This window comes from Amblyomma mixtum, chromosome 6 (assembly GCF_055824585.1).
Source record: "Amblyomma mixtum isolate Tamu chromosome 6, ASM5582458v1, whole genome shotgun sequence".
Classification (NCBI taxonomy): domain Eukaryota; kingdom Metazoa; phylum Arthropoda; class Arachnida; order Ixodida; family Ixodidae; genus Amblyomma; species Amblyomma mixtum.
Window position 1 is genome coordinate 4,424,816 of NC_143017.1, and position 21,866 is coordinate 4,446,681.

At 45.2% G+C, this 21,866-nt stretch overlaps 1 protein-coding gene and 1 long non-coding RNA gene across 2 annotated transcripts; both read left to right on the forward strand.

Moving 5' to 3' along the window:
- Positions 1-11,665: 11,665 nt before the first annotated feature.
- Positions 11,666-15,676, forward strand: LOC149338111 (uncharacterized). Its single transcript, XM_089550103.1, has 5 exons — positions 11,666-11,672; positions 12,429-12,508; positions 13,656-13,839; positions 14,244-14,371; positions 15,584-15,676. Exons 1-5 carry the CDS (start codon positions 11,666-11,668, stop codon positions 15,674-15,676), a joined length of 492 nt encoding a protein of 163 aa, XP_089406229.1.
- Positions 15,677-18,163: 2,487 nt separating this feature from the next.
- On the forward strand, positions 18,164-20,584 carry LOC149338112 (uncharacterized). Its single transcript, XR_016283705.1, has 2 exons — positions 18,164-18,266; positions 20,414-20,584. It is a non-coding gene; the product is annotated as an uncharacterized LOC149338112 (long non-coding RNA).
- Positions 20,585-21,866: the final 1,282 nt, after the last annotated feature.

A 21,866-nucleotide genomic window follows, 5' to 3' on the forward strand; every position in this document is an offset into this window, starting at 1 on the left:
GCTGGAAATCTAGGCCGCAGCTTGATGTCAGGCACTCACACGTTGGGCAGTATGTATGGACTTCCACCATCCTTGATTTGTGCAAATCCCATAACTTCCTAAAGCCATATTTTGTCGATGGGAAGACGTTCTAGCCAAGAAATGCATTCAACAGCTTCAACAAGCTGTCCACTTGTGTCCAAGGAAGGCCAGCAGCAACAACAAATGTTAATAATGTTAATACAAGCAGCATCGCCTGCAGGTGGGTAGTGTTCTGTGTGGAAGTCTCGACTCGGAATTCACTCTGATAAATTCTGACAAGTCTTCATCGGGGTCCTCTAGCACATGGTTGTCAAGCCCATTGGTGTCCTCATCAAGCCTTAGCAGTTGTGCATCAGAAATGCTGTCATCAAGATGCAGGGTTGAAGGCTCATCATCCAAGTTGGGATGACTTGTAGAGGCGTTGTCATGCACCTCATCTTCAGCTTGCTACAAAAAACATTGGAAAGGCTACATCAGCAACAGAAGAAAAAAACATCAGTATCGAAGTGAATGACTGCAACCTGTTCATGTATACCCCGAGTTGGTATCATTCCGCATGAACATCATTCCGATTCCCTTCACATTTTAATATTTTCATCACAGGTTTGTGTTTTTTTCTTTATAATGATCCATAAGAGATAGTATACATGGACCACCATGTGACATTCACCTACAATCACTAAATAATTTATAATCGAATTTCGTATCTCACCTGTTTCAGCTTCAACAGTCAAGTAATGGCTACAACGTGAAAGGTCAGTATAAGTCACGTGAGACACAAATAAAAAGTGCAACATAATCACTGCTTCATAATTTTAATTCACTGTGATGCTAAAGACAGCTTGCCGCAAGAGCTGGAATGGCAATGGGTTTGGTGCATGGTTCATGGTAGTTGTGGCGTCCTAAAGCGACCCCGGCTATGAGGGATCCCAAAGTGGAGGGCTCCAGATAATTTCACCCACACCTGGGGTTCTCGAATGTGTACTGACATCGCGCAACACATGAGACTCTAGCATTTCAACTCCACTGAAATGTGATCATAGTGGCTGGGACTTAACCCCCGCTTTTCAAGTCAACAGTCGAGAACCATAACAACTGAGCCACCACAGCAGCAGAATCGCAATGAGTGAAGCAGCAGCGATTATATTGCAGCTGTCTTCATGCCTCATGTGACCTATACTGACCTGACATCGTAGCCATCACACTGCTTTTGTAAGAGAAGCCGAATCAGGTGAGAGATGAAATTTGATTATTATTTGGCAGCTGCAGCCAGATACCCCATGGTGTTCCATGTATAGCAATGTCTAACGCACCATTAGAAACAAGAAAACATAGGCAACCAAAATTTGGTATCTACACTCCTTTAAATTTTATATGGGAAAGTGTTAAAAGGTAGGACCAAGAGTGAAAGTGCGACAAGCCACCTTACAGTTCAGCATTGCCAGTTTCGTTGAGTATGATTTCACAACAGTCACACAAGGCAGACAACAACAGGAGACGCTAATATTTTTAAAAAGAGAGTTGCTCAACAGCGGCATGAGCCCATGCATAGAACAAGCATTAGCACAACTGAGTGGGCAGGAAACATAGGCAAATAAAATAATACATTTTCTCATAATACCGCATCTGCCTGGTTCACAGACAGCTAACATTAAACTATCAAAAGGGCACACAAGAAACCAAACATGCATTTTCGGGCTCAACTGCCAAGCACCTAAACACATAGTCACCACAGCAAGTTTACGTGCACATATCTATGTGGCTTCGCCTGAATTCAAGAATTGCCTCTGAACACCTCAACATTTACACGAAAATTTAGATTCATTCTGGGGCAAAGGGCAGTAGGGTAGTACATCAGTGTGTGTGTGTGTGTGTGTGTGTGTGTGTGTGTAAGAGGGGGGGGTGGGCAAACCACTTGAACTGTGTACTGCTTGGAGATTTTTTTTTCTTCCGAAAATTGGGATAAGCAAAGTTTTCCTATGCAAAATTTCAGGCTTTTGGAGGGTGCGTTTCCAGAGTCAGCGCAGAGGCTCATGGAAAAGTCGTCTGCTACAGCTACTTCCGGTTCCAAATTTCTCCCCCTGCTTGCTCGCTTCACGGCAGTCGCTGTGTTAATTCGCTTCTAACACTAATTTATTTCCACTGCAACACCGCTGATTGTATTGCATCATCGCAAGAGCAACCAGACGTCGACTCTGTTCTGCTTTGTAGCGTGTACTCGCATGAAGTACAACCACATTAATGTAAACGGTCGGATGCTTCCTATGCGTACGCAGTGGGACGTGTTGAGACGCGCTGCGCGCACGGTTGCATGTATGTGCTAGCCCACTGGCAGCTTTTACACGCTTTGAGGCAAATACATCAATCGTTTGCTAAACTGTGCAAGCTCAGCCTTCGTTGCCTTCGTGATGCAGCAACAAAAAAGAAACAAATATATAACGACCAACGCGTTAAACTATTTCGCGCACACAGCCGACTGCCGTGCATACACTCGAGAAAACACTCGTACCTTTCGTAATTGTCATTTTCTGCGCTCAGGACGCGTTCATACACAGCACGCCCTGTTCTTACGGTGCAATACGCAATGTCGCAGCACAAATAGATTAGCGAATAAACGATGCACGAATACAGGGCATTTGCTATGCAGAAGGCAGTGCATGGCAGTGCAAATTGCCGAAATTTGTAACCGGAAAAAGCTGGGCCCCACGACACGCTAGAAACAGGTTTACTTGCCTCTGCTCATCGATTTTTTATTTTTTTTCGTAGAAGCCCAAGGTACAGCCCAAGGAGTACGGGGAGAAATTGGGGGGTAGCGGACGTATTTGGAAACGTGCCATGCGCAACGGCTCACCTGTGAAACTTCATTCGACTGTTCCCTTTGCCGCTGGCTCCACACGGTTTGCCGCGGAACTTTCGCTGACGACGCACCGGGCTCAAAATAAGCAAGTTACCGTTTTTTAGGAGGCATGCTGCGATAAAGTGCACGGCCTGCTGGTAAAAGAAAGCCTTCGAACCGAGTACCAAAAAGGCGACACAGATTAACAGACGCACTCAACGAAGGCGAGGCACGAAGGAGCGCACCATGGAAAAATAGACTGCGCTATTGGCGCGCGGTCTCGGCCTCCACAGTCACGTAACCATCACGCCGCCGCTTTGTACCACTGAACTCTCAAAACAATACCTTTTTTTTTCATTAATACAAGCGTAAATGACCGTTTTTCACAGTTCTTTCTTCGCGGTAGATACTGTAGATCTGTGAGCAGGAAAATGTTTTGTCATGCTGTTTCGGTTTCGGTTTTTAACAGCCGAACGATGACTGTACCGTCAAAGTGGCTTATAGGTCAAGAAGCGCGAGACATGAAAAAACTACAATATAATCTCTGCTTCTACATTCGTTGCCATTCCGATTCTTGAAGCAGACTGCATTGTAGCGAAGTAAAACGACTAATCAACGTATCGCAGTTTTTTCATGTCTCCCGTGACCTGTGAACCATAAGCACAGTGCAGACAACTGACACAAACAGCACATGCACAGAATAGCAACAGTTATCAGTATCAGTAAGCGCGATATCTGCACTATGAAGGACCAGCTTTAGGCCCCGCTCTTGCCTTGTTTGGCGTCACAGCCATCGCTATAGGCTGTTGAAACCGAAATAGCACGAGAAAGAAATTTGATTATAATTATTTAGCGCTCGTAAGAGAACACCACGGAATAATCCATGTACAGCAATGTCTTGCGCAATAATTACAATCAAGACATTACACACCCAATTAGATGCATATACTACTGTAACCACCACAGCGGCTTTCCTTTAATTGTAATCAGAGATGTCCATCCCTTTTGCTTCCGCGACCTGTACCATTTATTTTGGCTTCCTTTACTGAGATCTTTGTTTCAGTTGCTGTTAACTGGTAAAAGTGAAGAAATATCATGGGCAGTAAAATTAAGCGACCACAGAAAGATACGCCATTTGAGGGGTCTGTAATTTACGAGCGAGGGCTCATTTCACATGCGTATACCGTATTTTCCGGTGTATAAGACGCGGCTTTTTTTCAAAAATCTTGCTGGTGCGTCCTATACAATGGTGCGTCTTATATGTGAATTTTTCGTTTTTTTTGCGAGTTCAGAAATTACTCAGGTTCATTTTCAAGCTTTATTTACTGAAGAAATATCACTAGCAATGATGCGGTTGTAACACGGTTAATACTTCAATACGGGGACCGCCGTGCGCAACTTTTTTTAGGTGAACTTTATCATGAAACGACGGGGATAACGACTTCCGGGATCGCAAACGCACCACCGTTTCGGAGGCCCCAAGCAAAAGTAATGTGAAATGCCAAAAGATGACGACAATCACGTTTCTCGCCATTGTCAGGACAAGCCAGGACAAGCCGGCGTTCTTATTTTAGCCACCCTTTGCAACTTTGCTTGCCCCATGTACGTAGTGCGAAGAGAATGTTTCAGTCGCTTTGCCACCAGATATGGGCGAACTTTTTGATAGCGCATCCGAAGCTGAAGACTTCCAAGGTTTTAAGTAGAAATAAAATGTTCTTATTGACATATGGGAGAGTTTTTTCGTTTTTTTTCTTTCTTTTTTTTCAAAAAAGTGGGCAGGAATGGCGTGAGTGTTTCCTTTTTCGACCACTTAGCGTTGCTCAAGAATTTCTCACAGCTACGGTGAATTTCGTGATGGTCGCGCAAGCGTGTTTAATTGATCCTCACTAGCCTAACTGGGTAAACTGGGGTGCGTCTTGTATACCAACTTTTTCATTTACAGCCTGCATATATGGCGGGTGCGTGTTATACACCGGAAAATACGGTACTTCTTGGATATTTTTCGCCGAAAAAGTGGAGTTCGGCATGGCCTTCCTACGTAATTTTTTTTATTGGCGGAGGGGGGGGGGTTAGAGAGCGCCATATTTATACTTAAATCATGCCTGAGTTTCTGGGTTTGTCATACGTGCGGTAGAGCTCCGACGGAAAATCGCACGACTCTGCCTCTTTCATAAGTTATATTACAATTTTTCTGATCTTCGTGACACATTATTACTAGCTCCCATCAGAACATCGCGCCGCCTGTTTAACCTCCTCAGCATTCAACGTATACATGGATCGACCTTGGCATTTAATAAATCTTTTCTTCCAACTGCAATAGAAAATTGGAACCTGCTACCCGACTACATTGTTAACGAGCGCGACGCTACTAAATTTCGACAGGCATTAATTAATCACTGTACTGAATAAAAGACACTGCTCAAACTTCACCCAGTTACACTTATTCTTTTTCTTGTTGTTGTTGTTGTTGTTACCGCCTAATTCAGCCTTGCGCCCTTCATTATTGACCAACGTTGTATTGTGATGTATCGTTTTTCATTTTATTGTATTGCATTATGTTTTGTTGTATTAATCAGTTGCATTTGCTTTGTCGCCCCCCCCCCCTTATGTAATGCCTCAACAGAGGCCTTTAAGGGTAAAATAAATGATGATGATGATGATGTTTATTATTCTTAGCTGTTCGCAGAAAATGATCGCGAAGCTTTTGTTTTTTACCAAAGAAGCTTTTCTCAGTCTAACTGGATTATTTCCACCACATTTTGAGTTGCATAATGCGCGCAGTTCCTTTTTATGAGATTTCTATAGCTTCGAATGTGACAGCAAGAACTATATGTTATACATTCTGGTTCATTGCAGCCTATATACTGCTATAATTACTTGATGGTGTGAAGCTGGCAGTGAATTTTTTGCAGCGCCCTACACAGCGGCCTATAAATATGGTCGACGTGTTCATTCTGCGACCACTATTCTCAATATTTGCGCTGGACGTGGCGCTTTGGGCTGCCTGGGATTGAGATTCCGTTATCAGCGCGATTATTTATCTGGAAATCATGCCCATCCACCTGGAAACCGGTCGATTCCAACTAGAATCGCATGTATATTCAGCTGCAAAATGCCATTCACTGGAAATCATGTACATCTGGTGAAAGGGGGTTCGCGTACTAGTGACCTCAGCTATACAGTTCACCAAACAGCTGAGCGGACGGCAGCAAAATCACAGTCAGTCTACACAGCCAGAGAGCTGGAGCCGCGCGCGCCGGCACACTTCGTCGTCAACTTCTTCGTCTGCCATCGAGGCAACCTGAGGCGCATTCATAATAGTTCAGGCGCGTTAATTGTAATTCACTACAATGGCCCCGGGATGGAAGAGTAGCCATCCTGGCGACCTATGGTGCTGGCAAGAGGAGCGGGTCGTAATAAGTCTTGAGGCGACTGACATGGACAAGCTCACGGCCGCGACGGCGCAAGTCCGAAGAGGGTGTAAGCGGCTCTACAATATAATTAACAGGGGATGTTGATTCGACGACGCGGTAAGGGCCATGATGTTCTCTGCGAAATTTCGAAGACTGTCCTGGTGTAGTGGAGGGGACCCAAAGCCAAACTAATGAACCTGGAGAGAAAGCGTGCGCGGTTTGATGGGCATCGTGTTCATGCTTTCGGCGACCTTGGGAGTCCGAGGTGAAAGAACGGGCCAGTTGGCGACATTCCTCGGTGTGCTTGGCGAGTTCGGAAAGGGGCGTGCATTCGGAGGCGTCCGGAGTGTACGGCAAAACCGTGTCCATTGTGGAGGACGGCTCACGGCCATACAACAGGTAGAAAGGGAAAATCCGGTGGTTGACTGGGTGGCGGTATTGTATGCGTACGTCACAAAAGGCAGCACAGAGTCCCAGTTAGACTGATCTGACGAGCCGTACATGGTGAGCATATCGCCGAGAGTGCGTGGCTCATCGCATTGAGACCGGCTCCCACCCGCCTTTTCGGCAGCGACCCTATCGCGTGTCTGCGGCTGAGCGTCAAGTGATAGGTGAGCACGTTGAAGACATGCTGCACCGTGGCGTCATCAGTCCCTCTCACAGCCCTTGGTCTTCTCCGGTGGTGCTGGTCAAGAAGAAAGACGGTTCTATCAGATTTTGTGTCGATTACCGGCGACTGAACAAAATTACCCACAAAGACAATTATCCGCTTCCCCGCATCGATGACGCTCTTGACTGTCTCCAAGGCGCCGAATACTTCTCCTCTCTTGACTTGCGTTCGGGCTACTGGCAGGTCCCGATGGCTGCCGCTGACCGTGAGAAGACCGCATTCGTTACCCCCGACGGCCTTTACGAGTTCACCGTTATGCCATTCGGCCTGTGCAACGCGCCAGCTACATTCGAAAGAATGATGAATAACGTCTTACGGAAGCTGAAGTGGCATACGTGCCTCTGTTACTTGGACGATATCGTTGTCTTTTCGGTAGATTTTTCCACTCACCTCACGCGCCTGCAGCAGGTTCTGACTTGCCTCACCGACGCCGGCCTACAGCTTAATCTGAAGAAGTGCCACTTCGGCGCCCGGCAGCTAACCATCTTGGGTCACATTGTATCTAAGGAAGGCGTTCTCCCCGACCCGGCCAAACTTCGCGCTGTTGTGGAGTTTCCCAAGCCGACAACAATGAAAGGGGGTTCGTGTACTAGTGACCTCAGCTATACAGTTCACCAAACAGCTGAGCGGACGGCAGCAAAATCACAGTCAGTCTACACAGCCAGAGAGCTGTTGTTGTTGTTGTTGTCCTCTAGAAAATGGCGCATACCCACTGCGGGGGATTGGCCAAGACACAGGCGGCAACTGATAGGTGTACAAAATGTTAAACAAGAAAATAATGGTGGGGAAAAATAAAATAATCATGATAATAATAGCAATTAGGAAATAAATGAAAGGATCACAGATGTGTAATTGAAATAGGTTAAACAAATGCTGTGAGATCGGTGACTGAAATAGAGAACGGGGCTAAATATTCCACGTTTCAGAAAGCTTTCATTCTAGAGAAATATTGATCATGAGAAAGAGCAGAGCTTAAGACGGCAGCCGTTTAGTGTCTGTAAGGAAGTTTTGCATGGCGGAGAGCACATTCCAGTTGCTGTGCCCAAGGGAGGAAGCCCCAAGAGACAGAGCAACCCCAGCTGACAGACTTAGACCAAGCTGTCGTAACGGAAGCTCCAGCAGGCGGCTCCGTAAAGAGGAGAAACGGCGGCAGGTCAACAAGAAATGATCTATCGTTTCGGGTTCTCCGCAGAACGGGCACAATGGGGAGACCGCCAGACCAGATCTATAAAGGTAGAAGTTTAAAAGAGGCACGCGACAACGTAGACGCGTGAAGGAAACCTCAAGCTTGCGTGATCGCCATCCTTTACTGCACCACGGGTAAAGGAGATGCCGGAATTCGGGAGAGGAGGTAAGAGCTGATGCTGCGAATTCTTTCAAGAGCAGATACCTGCGAAACCTGGCCGCGGTAATATATGCGCTGGGTGGAAGCACAGATACGGCTGGGCCTTTAAGAGATGCCTTCGCCAGGGTATCAGCAACCTCATTCAAATGGATTCCTCTGTGCCCAGGCACCCAGACCAACCGTAATGAACACACGTGGGGTGGAACCAAGCATTTGAGTAACCGAAGTGCCTGAGATGTTGTAGGCGCGGTGAGAGAGGAACACAACGATAATGAATCTGTCATAATTATGACAGAAGACAAGCAGCTGTTTAATTTGCGCAACGCTAAGACTACTGCTAGAAATTCGGCCAAATAAATAGGGGTGTAATCGGGAAGGCGGAGTGAGAATGACCAGTCAAGGGAGATGGAGAAAATGCCAACACCGGCCTTTTCTTCACACTGTGAGGCGTCTGTCGCTATGAGCACATGAGATTTAAAGCACAGCAGGTAATCCTGCAATAAACCGCTGAGCAAATGAAAAGGCATTAACTTTGCATGTTTTGGAAAGATGTCATCGAAGACAATCTCAATAGATGAGTTGGCGCATACCGGACGGATGTCCGAAATGCGGACGTTTAAGGGGTCCAGGAGGGATTGCACCAAACATATCTGAGGGGTACGGAAACGAGACCAGGTTTCGTTGAAAAATAGCCTAGGCTGACGAAGAAAGATCAAATTGGAGGCATGGAGCGAAGAATCGCACATCCTTACGAACGTTTTCACCGTTAAGAGCCGAAATCTAGAAGTCAATGATGGAGTACGCGCTTCCAGGTACAAAACGGAATTCGCCACAAATTTTGGAAGGCCCAAACAAAGGCGCAACGCCTCCCGCTCCAAGAGAATCAAGGGGCGAAGTTTATACGCTGGTGCACCAGAGAATAAAACACAGCCGAACTCTAAGACTGGACGGACGTACATTCTATAAATCATAAGAAGTGAGTGCCTTCTCATGCCAGAACGAACACTGCTCAGCCTGCGCAGCATAGCGACTGCTCGGACTCCTTTCACAGTGATCTGCTCGATATGGGCCGCCCAGGAAAGAGAAGGATCATAAATTACCCCGAGGTATTTGACACTTTGCACTTGAGGAATTACATGGTTCCGGTAAACAATAGAGATATTAACTGGACGAGAGAGCGGAAAAACCAATAAAGCACATTTATTGACATTAAGGGACAGATTAATGTCTCCTAACCATTGGTCTAGGACATTGAGGTAGGACTGTAAGGACTGGTACAAAAAGGAAATGTCGTTCTCTGATGCAAAAAAGGCGATGTCATCAGCATACACATAGGTGGACACCAGAGGACTGCAGGGAATACTGCTGAGTAAGATGTTAAAAAGTACAGGGGAGAGGACCGCCCCTTGGGGCACTCCTCTCGATTGTCGAAATTTGCTTGATGAAACACCGTTCTGAAAGCAGTAAAATTCCCTGTCAGCAAGGAATTCAGTAACCCAAGCCACAAAGTATCTCGGAAGTCCTACTGCCTGCAGTCTTTGCAAGAGCGTCCTGTGCTCAACGCTGTCATAGGCTTTAGATACATCTAAAGTAACAAGCGCTGCGTGTTGGTTTCGGCGCCGAGCTAACTGTATGCGGCTCTCCAGATCGGTATGGGCACACCATATAGAGCATCCTGGTCTGAAACCAATCTGGCAAGGGTTCAACAACCCAGCCTCTGAAATAACAGACGTTATTCTACCATGCAACACCCTCTCAATTAACTTAACGAGATTCGAAGTTAAAGAAATTGGCCTTATATTGTCTAACACATAACCATCTCCCTGCTTTTTAAGCAACGGGATAATCTTTGCTAAACGCCACTCATTTGGAATCCATGGCCCCTTAAGAGAGTAATTTATAAGCGCCAGTAAGTCGGTGGGAGATTCCTCAAACAAAATTTTAATCATAGAAGAAGTCACACCATCAGGGCCAGGGGCCGCGGGAGGAAGGCGGGATACAGTGTTCGAGAGCTCAGTGATGGTGACCTCCTCGAAATCGTCCAAAGTGGCAAGAAATCTCTGAGGAGAAGGAAGAAGAGCCGTAAACCGGCGCTCAAGACCTCTGCCTATCTCTTCCAGGGACTGTGCAAGTTCAGCCGGTGACTGAACTAGGGAGACAGCGTTCATGGTGGACGAGATTAGTTTCCTGGATTTTAGGTAATTGAATAAAGCGCGCCTATTACCAGATTTTGAAAAGAATTCGTAGCGTTCAGTATCGTGCAACTCCTTTGCACGAGATACGGTGCGCTTAAACGTAGCTGCAACGAACTTATAATCGATCCAGTTTTTGGGACACTGATTATGGAGAAGTTTCTTCCAAGCAGCCTTTCGGCGCCTATAATCGCGAGAGCACTCTGCGTTCCACCAAAGGCACGGCGATGTTCCCTTATGTGCCTGAACCAAGAACTCTGATTTTTTACGAGCTCCATCCAAAATTGAACAAATGCGGAGCCGCGCGCGCCGGCACACTTCGTCGTCAACTTCTTCGTCTGCCATCGAGGCAACCTGAGGCGCATTCATAATAGTTCAGGCGCGTTAATTGTAATTCACTACACTGGCATAATTTTTCCTGAAAAATTTACACTTCCAGTTCACCCCATCTCGAACTCTCCCAGTGCCAGGGAGAGAATGTCACTCCAGGAAGAAATTCAACCTAAAAAGTGCTTTTCAAGCTGGAATGGGCGCCCGAGACGAAACTCCGCCCTGTCTCCATTTTCTTCACGAAACACCAGCCGGCAAAGAAGCAATCGCCGAATAAGTGACCAATACATTAAATAGCTTATTTTGCGGTTTGATTTCACCCGAAATCGTGAAGCGGACATACGGGGCGTTGGTGGCCGACAGGAGCGTGTGAAGCTTCTGTCCAAGGTAGACCTTGTTCTGTCTTTCTAGACATTTCCAGATAATGAAGGGAAATGGTGATGATAATGTCTTACAGTACCTGTTAACCTAAGATCACAGAAAGAATTAGAGCGAACATATCGTAATATGCTGTTTTGTGCGCGGATAGAAGTCTTACGGAATTCTTTGCGTATCTGACGAGATTACAGCGGCACCCCTAGCAGCCTAAATAATGAGCTATCCAGCAAGCCTAGGCGACGTGGGCGCATCAAGGAGGCTCGCGCGTGGATCTCCGTCGTTTGTTTTGGCAGCGTTAATCTATTATTACGTCTACGTGAAATTCTTGGAGACAATGTAAAGAAAATCGCGAAATCTCGTCATGTGAAAGGGTTCCGCCCGGCCGATGTGGACGATTTTAGCACCGGGGAAATTTAGAGCGTATTTTGGGAAGGCGACGAAAGAACCAGTGGAGGGTATTACGACGCCAAAGTACTCCACATGTCAGGTAAGCAGAACTGTCCTGAAGGCCCTGATGAAAGTTTTTTTTATATCCCTGTGCCATGAACCATTGCTGCAAAACATGTCGGCAGGCATATGCCGCCTCTCTGCTCACATGGGTTTGCTCGGGGCACACGATTCAAAACAAAGGGTGCCCTTTCATGTCCTGTGTCAGCGCTGTTTTCTCTTTCATGTTGTCGAATCTGCACCGACTAGCCCAACCACACGTTATGTGCGTTGTTTCTCGAACATTTTTCGCCCTCTTTCACTTTCTTTTTATCGCTTGTGCGCTCCAAGTGTACTGCATGTTTGATGTACCGAAATCCCGTGCCCATTAATTTGCCGTGGTTTCGGGGAGACGGCAGAATGGTTAGACCTATTTTATTTTTAATTCTGTGTGTTTACATACACTGTAAAGCTTTGCAGTATTTGCCTATCTGGTGTTGCAGTATTATGAAATACACTGCACAGCATTGTCAGCTATTCATATGCTGCATTCCTTGCACTCATGTTGTCTTCTCATCTTTTCCGTGCTTTTAAAAATGTTAGCTGATCAGTACCACCAGGCTGAACATTAATTATGTGGATGCTTGAGAAAAACACTGCAGCGTGCGAGTGTAATTATGTGGACACTGGACACTTGGTGAAAACACAAGCATACGAGTGCGAGCACTGAGATGTATCAGCATGAGTGTTGTGTGGCCTGGTCGTTACTACGAGAAACAAGTGTTCATTCAAATTTATTTCAACAAATTTATTTCAGAGTCCAAAGACGACATGGACATGTTCTTAGCAGATAAGGCACAGCGCGCAAAACTGAAGCGGCAGGGGCCACCAGAAAATGTGCGTGTTGGAAACTGCATGTTCCGTTCAGGAATTGTCATGTTGGTAGTATGTATACATGGGTTTCATGCGATGTCATGGGTGCCACAATACAGAGTCTAACGGAGAGCTTCTGCAGTGCAGATTGGGGCAGGTAATGAAAAATGGATTAGAAAAATTTGCAGGTTTCTGGTATGCATCTAACCTCAAACATGGCAACAGCTATGATTTCGGTGCAACCCATGTATAAGCAATTTTCATTAATGCCACTGCTGGGCCCTTTGCTATCTCCCTGGTCATTCTGAATATGTTTACTCCTTTTGTATATTTTATGGAAGTGTTGGCTAGTGTTGAATTATTGAAACATGTGCAAGTCTTAGAGCAAGCAGCATGTTGCCATGCGGGCGCATGTATAATCACAGCCATGGTAAACAGAGCATGCAGTTGTAGGAAAAGCTTATATGTGCTTATATGAGTGATGTAGTGCATTTTTCTGGTATTTGTTTAGTTCATGCATCTAAACTTGGAAATTCATATGCAAAGAATTGTATTATATAGCTGTTTGCTCTGATGTACCATTTAAGTTGCTATTGTAAAGAGCGACCAAGTAAGAAGCAGCTTTAGCTCAGAGTCGTGAATGACTTGACATTGACAATGCCAGCTTCAAAGTCACATCGAAGCACTGCTGAATCTTTTCAAGGAGACCTCTGGACAGGAACTTGCGGCAGGTTCTTAGGCTTACTGCAGTCATATATACAGTCATATGCACTCCTGGCATTGCTATTATTTCTAACATGTATCAGGAGCATGAACTGTCAAGCGCAAAAGCTTGCAGGATCTGCAAAACTGCATTGCTGTGCCATCTGCCATCACAGAGCGTGGTGTTGAGGTTCACATGAGCCTGGATACTGTGCTCTGTTATGGCAGATCACGCAGCAATGTTGTTTTGCTTCGCCCCGCCACGCATCACAGATCCTGCAAACTTTTGCGGCCAACAGTACCGTGTTATGGATGAGAAAACGCCTAATGTACTTGTGGCAAGTGGGTGAATCTCCTTGCAATGGTCAAACAAATGCCAGTATGCTGATTATATACGAAGTGCATGATGACTTGTGCATGATACATATTTGCTGCATTTATATTGGTTATGCCTTTGCTTTAATTCTAGTCAACAAAAAAGGTGAAGAAGTTGAGAATGGCTGCGAAAAGAAGTGCCAATGAGGACATTGTGGCACTCAGAGAAAGCAATGCGCTAAAAGAGGAGCTGGAAGCCCTCAAGAAAGAAAATTCGAAGCTGTGGCAGTTAAACATGAAGCTGCAGGAGCAGCTTCTGAAATGCCTCTCAACTCCAGGTTAGTCTTGTATGGCAGTATGCCTACTTCTTAATCTGGATACCGCTTGCTACAGCCTGTAAGTTATTACTTTTTTCTTGTAAGCTCCAGTGTGTTAAAATTACACAAGTGCATTATAAAAAGGACTTTTTTTGGGAAAGCAAGTGTTAAAAATTTTGCATGTTTATTACATTCCTCATTGGTTGTGGAAATGCAGTTTTACACTAACTCCATGGTTTTAATGATCCTAACGTCTGCATCACAGTGGAAATGTGAACTTTAGCTGCATATGTTCATGTTCTTAGTGGGGCTTAGATAAATTACCTAAAAAGACCAAAAACATAAAGATGAGAAAGTATGATGAAACAAGAAAAAATGAACTTGCTAAAGGGGAAGTCTAAAACAGCAAACGTTTTTGTCAACAGCTGCTGAAGTGAGCAATGTGGCTAGCATTGCACTCGTTGAGAATGCCGCTCCAAGGGCGGTGACACCGTTACCACAACAGTGCCACCCCACCCTGTCACTGGAAGGGCCCACGCTGCTGTCATCTGAAGTACGCAATGCGTGCTTATCAGCTGAGGAAGGTATGGAAAGTCATCAGCAGCACTCCGGAATCATGTCTATTATCTGTGCCCTGCCGCGGTGGCTCAGTGATTACGGCGCTCGGCTGCTGACCCAAAAGACGCAGGTTCCATCCCGGCCGCGGCCTCCGAATTTTGATGGGGGCGAAATTCTAGAGGCCCGTGTACTGTGCGATGTCAGTGCACGTTAAAGAACCCCAGGTGGTCGAAATTTCCGGAGCCCTTCACTACGGCGTCCCTCATAGCCTGAGTTGCCTTGGGCCCCAGTAAACCCCAGTAAACCAATAAACCATGTCCCCTGTCTGTAATTGCCAGTGACATTGTTGCGGAGTCCTTAACCTACCACTGGGCACATTTTTTTTTTCAGTTCGCAGCAAGTTTATAGCCCGTTTTTCAAGCTGCAAGGATAACCTAATGACGGAACGAACAGGGAAGGGTATAGAAATGAGGAGCTCGTTACAGCATAAATAGGAAGGTAGCCAACAGTCATTGAAACCAAAGGAAGCATACGAGAATGTTGTTTTTAAATCACTATTCATGATGCTAATGGGAAATTCATCGGTACGGGCAGCAGCCATGTTGAGAAGGCTTGAAATTAACCTCAGGACAGCGCAGTGCGTGTAACATTAAGAGACAGAAAGAGAGTAGTGCGGTAGTATATGGTATGGAGGACAAGTGGTGAATGGTCCATTACTACTTATCAAATAGATTCCAAAAAAAGGTAAACATTGCAGACGAGATTAGGAAATCTGTGGGCTGTAGGATGGCTGTAGCTGGCCCAATACTAAATTGGGGGTCAGTGGGTAGTGCTTTTAACCTGGTTTGGGCATAGGCAGGATGATGAAGTTCACCACCAGAAATAACTGCATTTTGCTTTTCTTTGTTATGCATTAAACGCAAGTACTAAGGGGTAGCTAGCTGTCTAGCTGTCTTGCCATAAGTATGGATAAAATTGATTCCATATTTCATGTCTGCATAACAAAAGAATAATCTAATTATTTATTTGATAAGCTTCGAGGCTGAGGGTATTGATTTCAGCGTAAATTGTATGAAATGTTGTTCCTACTGCACTAGTCTGAATTGTGGCTTAATCTCTACTAGGTAAATATCAAGCTTGTGTTGTGCCATATTGCGTGCAGACATGCCGGCTTTGGAAGGAGGTGAGGCATCTGTGATGTCTTCAGAAGTACACCTTCCAGCAGTGCCTGCTGGACCGCCTGCAGCAGAACCACGGCCAGTCCAGGGTGTTTGTACTCAGACAGACAGAGGAAAGGTGAAAGCACCTAAATTTCATGTCTTATGAAATGTGACTTTGAGAACTGCTTGCTGTTGCATCAGTGGGGTAGCATGCACATATATTCATTCACCGGTGTTGAATGTTTAGCAAGTTGATACTTGTCTATACTGGCTATAGCAGCATAAATAAGACGTGGCACCAGCATTCACTTGCATCTGTAAATTTTTATTCAAGAAACACAGATTATAGAATGAAAGAAAAAAAAGAAACAGAAAAAAAAGTCACCATCCAAATCGAGCAACATTTGTCCTGCTGCGAAAATTTACTAGACGCTAATGAAACGAATTTCACCTCTACATGTAATTGTTATATCTGCCCTTTTATTCCCTTAGGTAATCTCTGGCGTCGCAGTACAATTAACCAACTCCTATAAATACTTGGGTGTAACCTTAAGCCAAGATCTAAGCTGGAATGCGCATGTCACTAACATTCTATCATCAGCTAACAAAACCCTTGGTTTCCTGAAACGTCATTTGCGCCATGCACCACCAAACGTTAAGCTTCTTGCCTACAAGTCCCTGGTTCGAACAAAACTAGAATATGCATCCCCCATTTGGAGCCCTAACCAAATAAATTTGTTAACATCACTAGAATCGCTACAGAACCGAGCCACTAGATTCATTCATTCATGTTATTCATATGATATCAGCATATCATCTTTAAAAGCGGAGTTGAGCCTAACAAACCTTGCCTGTCGTCGTTGCATCGCCAGTATGTGTTTATTTCAGAAGTTTTTTTACAGCTCATTGCGTATTCCACCCTGCATTAGCCCTCCAGCATGTATTTCACTCCGCCTTGGTCATCCCCTGCAAGTTTCCCGTCCACAGACTCATACCACAACGTTTGCTGCATCATTCTTTCCTCGCTCAGCCAAACACTAGAACGGCCTTCCACACGACGTCGCTGCAACCACCTGTCCATTCTCATTTTTGAATTGTATAACCGCCATATTTAATGAATAACATCTTTGTACACAAAATTTAATTCTATTTGTACCCACCCCTTATGCAATACCCCCTAACTGGGGGTCTTTAAGGTAATAAAGTGAAGTGAAGTGAGGTGAACGGAGTGGATACCAAGAGAAGGCAAGCGTAGCAGGGTGCGGCAGAAAGTTAGGTGGGCGGATGAGATTAAGAAGTTTGCGGGGATACGGTGGCCGCAGCTGGCAAAAGGACAGGGTCAGTTGGAGAGACATGGGAGAGGCCTTTGCCCTGCAGTGGGTGTAGTCAGGCTGGCTGATGATGCATGTGGGTGTCTTATATTTTGGTGTATGCTTTTCAGCTGTGCACTCTTTCTTAGCATTGTCATGCGTAGTAAACAAGCTAGACGCTTTACAAAATTTGTCTATTAGGCCAGTTGGTTTAGCACACTGAATTTTGAATGCACGAGTAAGGACAGAGGAGAAGTGCTTGTCCCGTTCACTTCTGTCCTTCATCATTACCAGTGCTTTTAAAATTCAGTAAGCTATATGCATTTTATTTTGGTGGTTTAACGACAGGTATATGGGACTAGTTTTGGTCAGGCTTGAACAGTCAGATGTTTATTTCTTGCGGCTCGTGCAGTTAGTTTACAGGTTCAGTTTGGTCCACAAAGGTAGCCCATATAGTATTAATGATCACTAAAATTTTTCCATATGATCATGCTTAGTGCTGCTTTTAAAAAGAGCACTGGCAGCTAGCACATCAATGAGATGCTAGGGTCAGTGCAGGCTGAGCAGTAGAAGAGCCTGTGTTGCAGCCATGTGCCCCACAATGACAGCAAAAGGAGAGGCATGAGGGTGAAGCATGAGAGGCCAGCTCTGTGTCGGAAGGGTAGCTTGTCTTTGTGTGTGGTCTTTCGCATTGCTTAGTCATCATGACATGTCTTGAGAAGAGCATCTGGTTGCTATAGAAATTTCGTGACCATTCCACTCTACAAGGGGCACCATATCATGTGAAGCACAAACAGCACGGCTTTTTTGTGTGCTGTTCTTATTTTTTTAGCATTTGTTACTGTGCGCACATACTAATTGCCTATGTCCAGCAAGGTAGAGCCATTTTCCTGAAATTATTTGCCGATAGCATTCCAAACATGAATTGAGATTAGCATTAGCCAGTTACAACCACTGCATGCAGTTATCTTTGATACTCCACTGCTGTTAAGAAGTGCCACTAAATGCCCATCGCACTGTTAATGTCCACGCTTAAGTTCTGCAGTTATTTTCAAATTTTAAATTATTTTGACCTTGGTGCTGTGGCAAGTGCTAACACTGAGTTTTAAGTCAGAATGCACTCGGTAAACAATGGTAATTTGTACATTATGTACGTCCCTTTCAGTCCGGCATGCCATTTTTCTTTTTCCTGCAGGTACACCTGGCCAATGGCCACGAAATATCGAAAGAGGCATATGATACTCTCATGGCGCTGCCAAAAGATTCGCTGTTTGTAAAAGAGCGGCAAACACATTGTGGTCAACACAAGTGCTGGTTCAGCGCAGCTTCACAGGAACGCTGTCCGACAGATTCCTGGCAGAGGGTGGGGACAAGGCACCGCAGAAGCCACTGACGCTGCTGAAGGTGGAGACGATAAGGGGTAATTATTGTATTCTACTGGGGTTAGCACATGTGCATATTGTCATATTGCGTTAACATATGAAAGGAGGCTATCTCGACCTTGGCAATAGCTCATGAGAAGGTAATAATTATCAAACACTATTTGACTCATATTAGAATGGATCAATTCATTGCATGGCTTTTGGTTGTGCACGAGAATTCACGTGCAGTTAGCTACTTGACAGGCACAATGAGAAGCATTTGGTAGAGATAAGAACTTCCTACAGAGCTGAGCTGCTAGATGAGTGTATGACATGAGCACTCCACATCTGTGGCAACAACCAAAGAACATAACTTGTTTTGTGATGCTAAAATAGGCTGTTGTCACATGACAATGTTGAGCTGGAAAGTTAGGTTCTTAAGAGCTGCGCATTTTTAAAACCTTTAAATGTGCACTGAAGAGGAATCAGAACTTGTCTTTTTGCCACGGGAACCCGATCTACACGTTCCAAGCATTCTTAGAAACTTTGAATTATTGCCCTGTGGGGCTGATTTTCCTCATTTAAATGTGAATAATGTCTGGCTCCCGCCTTTTTTTTTAATTCTCCGCAGTCGGGGAGGAGTCAGCCAACGCATGGAGTGCCTTGCAGGCAGTCACATGGCGGCTTTGCTTTCGTTTTTATTTTGCTTTTTTTAAAACATTTCCGTGGATAAATAGATCTATTCAGAGACTACATAGCTGCAAATTAGGCCCACAGAAATAAAAATACGCGTGGACTCTGCTTTTGCCAATCACTCCGTATCGCTCCGCCGATGGCAGAGCGGCAAGCCGCCACAGGACTGGTTGAAAGATTAGTCGACTCCTCTCACTGTCTGCGGCGGAATTAAAAAAAAAGGCGGGAACCGGATGTTTAATTCGATTTAAACTAGAGAAACCGACTGCACAGGGAAATAATTCGAAGTTTCTAAGAACGTTCGGAATGTGTAGAACGAGTTCCATCGGTAAAAGTATGAGTTCAGATTCCTCTTTAGTGCACCTTTAACGCAAACGCTGATGGTATCATTCTTATGTATCTTCTTGTCCTTTTTGTTATTGTTTCATCTTTATTGCCTTAGCAAAGGCACTAATTATGGGATGGTTTAGCACAAACATATTCTCGGGAAATGTACGCAGTTCGACCTGTTGTACACTTCGCATACATAGTAATGCAATTGAGCCCTTACTTGGTGTGTTTTGGCTTTGTGTTCAGGACCATACCATGTATGCATCTGCTAGGGAACTGGGCACTGCCTGCATTCTTACAATTGACAAACGCTTTTTTCTGATGACCTTAGTCATTTTTCTGCTTTACACTTGGCGTGAATATTAAGGCGACATGCTCATTTTGATGATGTGGGCAGTGCAAAGTGTCACAGCAGCTGTCGTGCTAGCAGTATTGGCACTCATGGCCTTTGCACATGCACAAGATTTGGCAACATACTAGCTTTGTGCAACCTTTCTAGGGTGGAGAAAGTGATTTGTTTACATATCTGCTGAGATTTACCCAGAATCAGAACACCTTGTTGCACTATTACTCATATTAGGCAGAAGTGTTCTAGGCTTAATTCTAGGCTCATTTACAACTTTCTTTTGATGTGCTGTGTTTTAGGGTGTTTCGCTTAAATTTGCTCACCATTACTGCTGCACTGTTCTGTTGAGATTGCACATGCTTCTACACTTACTAAGAGCAGAAGGAATGGTATTGTGCATCGTCAGAGCTCCAGCTTTGTGCCCTAATTGTGTTACAGGTGTTGAAACGTGGACGGTCTCACACCAGGATTTGGCCCTTTTCATGTGTGAATCGAACTATGGGTTGATTTTCTAACCTAATTTTCGCAGCAATGAATGACTCTGCAACATCAACATGGCCCCAAAGCCATACAATTAATTTTTACAAAGAACTAAAGCTGGATGAGGTTGTCCTCTGTGTCCCTTTGATATGATCAGGCGAATGAATTTACTTATCATGTAGCATACTGTTCTTTGTTACAACAAGCAGTGGCGTTACAAGTAGATGCGGCAGTTTTTGTAGTGCTGAGCTAATTGTCAGGCTAAGAGAAATTTGTTCTACAACAACAATTCTGCCGAAGCCAGAATAATAACAAAGCTTGCGCTATTTTTAACTCTTATGCATGATTTTCTTTCAGTGTTCTTCAGGCATTATGCCCGCAGTCGGGGAGTGACGGACGAAGCAGCCACGAAAGCTGAAAAAAGCATAAGACTGTGGCTATCACAGAAAACTTGCGAACTTCGCCGAAAGAGGCCCGCTGCTTCAAAGAGCTAAGCGAATCAGAATAAATTGTGTTTCTTTTTTCTTTTCTACATGCCCTTGCAATTTCTTTTGGCAATCATACGAATTGAGTATTGACGTATGCGTGCAAATTTTGTTTCATTTTCTTTCCCTAAAATTTCTATTGGTAAGTGTAAAAATTGAGTGCTGGTGTATGCATGCTGTTATGTGTATCCTAATGCACTGCATCGCTATCAAAGCACATTGAATTTGCGTTTTTCTCACGGCCACTCTGCGTACACACAACTCTTCTCTTTGAGCTCTCCAGTGATAGTGAACAACTTCGCAAGCATTGCAGAAGCTGGTGGTTTAACTGTACTTGTGCAGTTTATATCAGCAACAGTACCAAAGACAGAAGAGGGCAGCTGTCGAGCTCACACTTGCCTCCTCACGTGTGAAGTTGGCGTCTTTTGGAGCCACACCTTGCCTGCTTCACCCATGTGCGCTTCTTTTCAACCTGTTTTCTCGGTACCAGGTATGCTCGTTATGCTCCACAGCGGGCGGCACATATCGTGAAACAGGGAAATTGTTCCCGAAGGCTCCTAACCTGGTCAGCACGGCACCAAATTAAATCACATCCGAAAACACCAGACCGGGCCACATCAAAAACATCAGCCCGGGTCACACCAGACCCGGTAACACCAGACCCGGTAACACCAGACCGGGTCACACCACATCGGGTCGCACCAGACCGGGTCACACCAGACCGGGTCACACCAGACCACTGACGCTGCTGAAGGTGGAGACGATAAGGGGTAATTATTGTATTCTACTGGGGTTAGCACATGTGCATATTGTCATATTGCATTAACATATGAAAGGAGGCTATCTCGACAGAAGAGGGCAGCTGTCGAGCTCACACTTGCCTCCTCACGTGTGAAGTTGGCGTCTTTTGGAGCCACACCTTGCCTGCTTCACCCATGTGCGCTTCTTTTCAACCTGTTTTCTCGGTACCAGGTATGCTCGTTATGCTCCACAGCGGGCGGCACATATCGTGAAACAGCGAAATTGTTCCCGAAGGCTCCTAACCTGGTCAGCACGGCACCAAATTAAATCACATCCGAAAACACCAGACCGGGCCACACCAAAAACATCAGCCCGGGTCACACCAGACCCGGTAACACCAAACCCGGTAACACCAGACCGGGTCACACCACATCGGGTCGCACCAGACCGGGTCACACCAGACCGGGTCACACCAGACCACTGACGCTGCTGAAGGTGGAGACGATAAGGGGTAATTATTGTACTGTACTGGGGTTAGCACATGTGCATATTGTCATATTGCATTAACATATGAAAGGAGGCTA

Bases quoted from the DNA above. Each gene is read 5' to 3' on its own strand.
- LOC149338111 (XM_089550103.1), top strand. The intron at 13,840-14,243 runs GTTAGTCTTGTA...TTTTGTCAACAG, and splicing joins GAAATGCCTCTCAACTCCAG to CTGCTGAAGTGAGCAATGTG. The intron at 14,372-15,583 runs GTACGCAATGCG...TGATGTCTTCAG, and splicing joins CCACGCTGCTGTCATCTGAA to AAGTACACCTTCCAGCAGTG.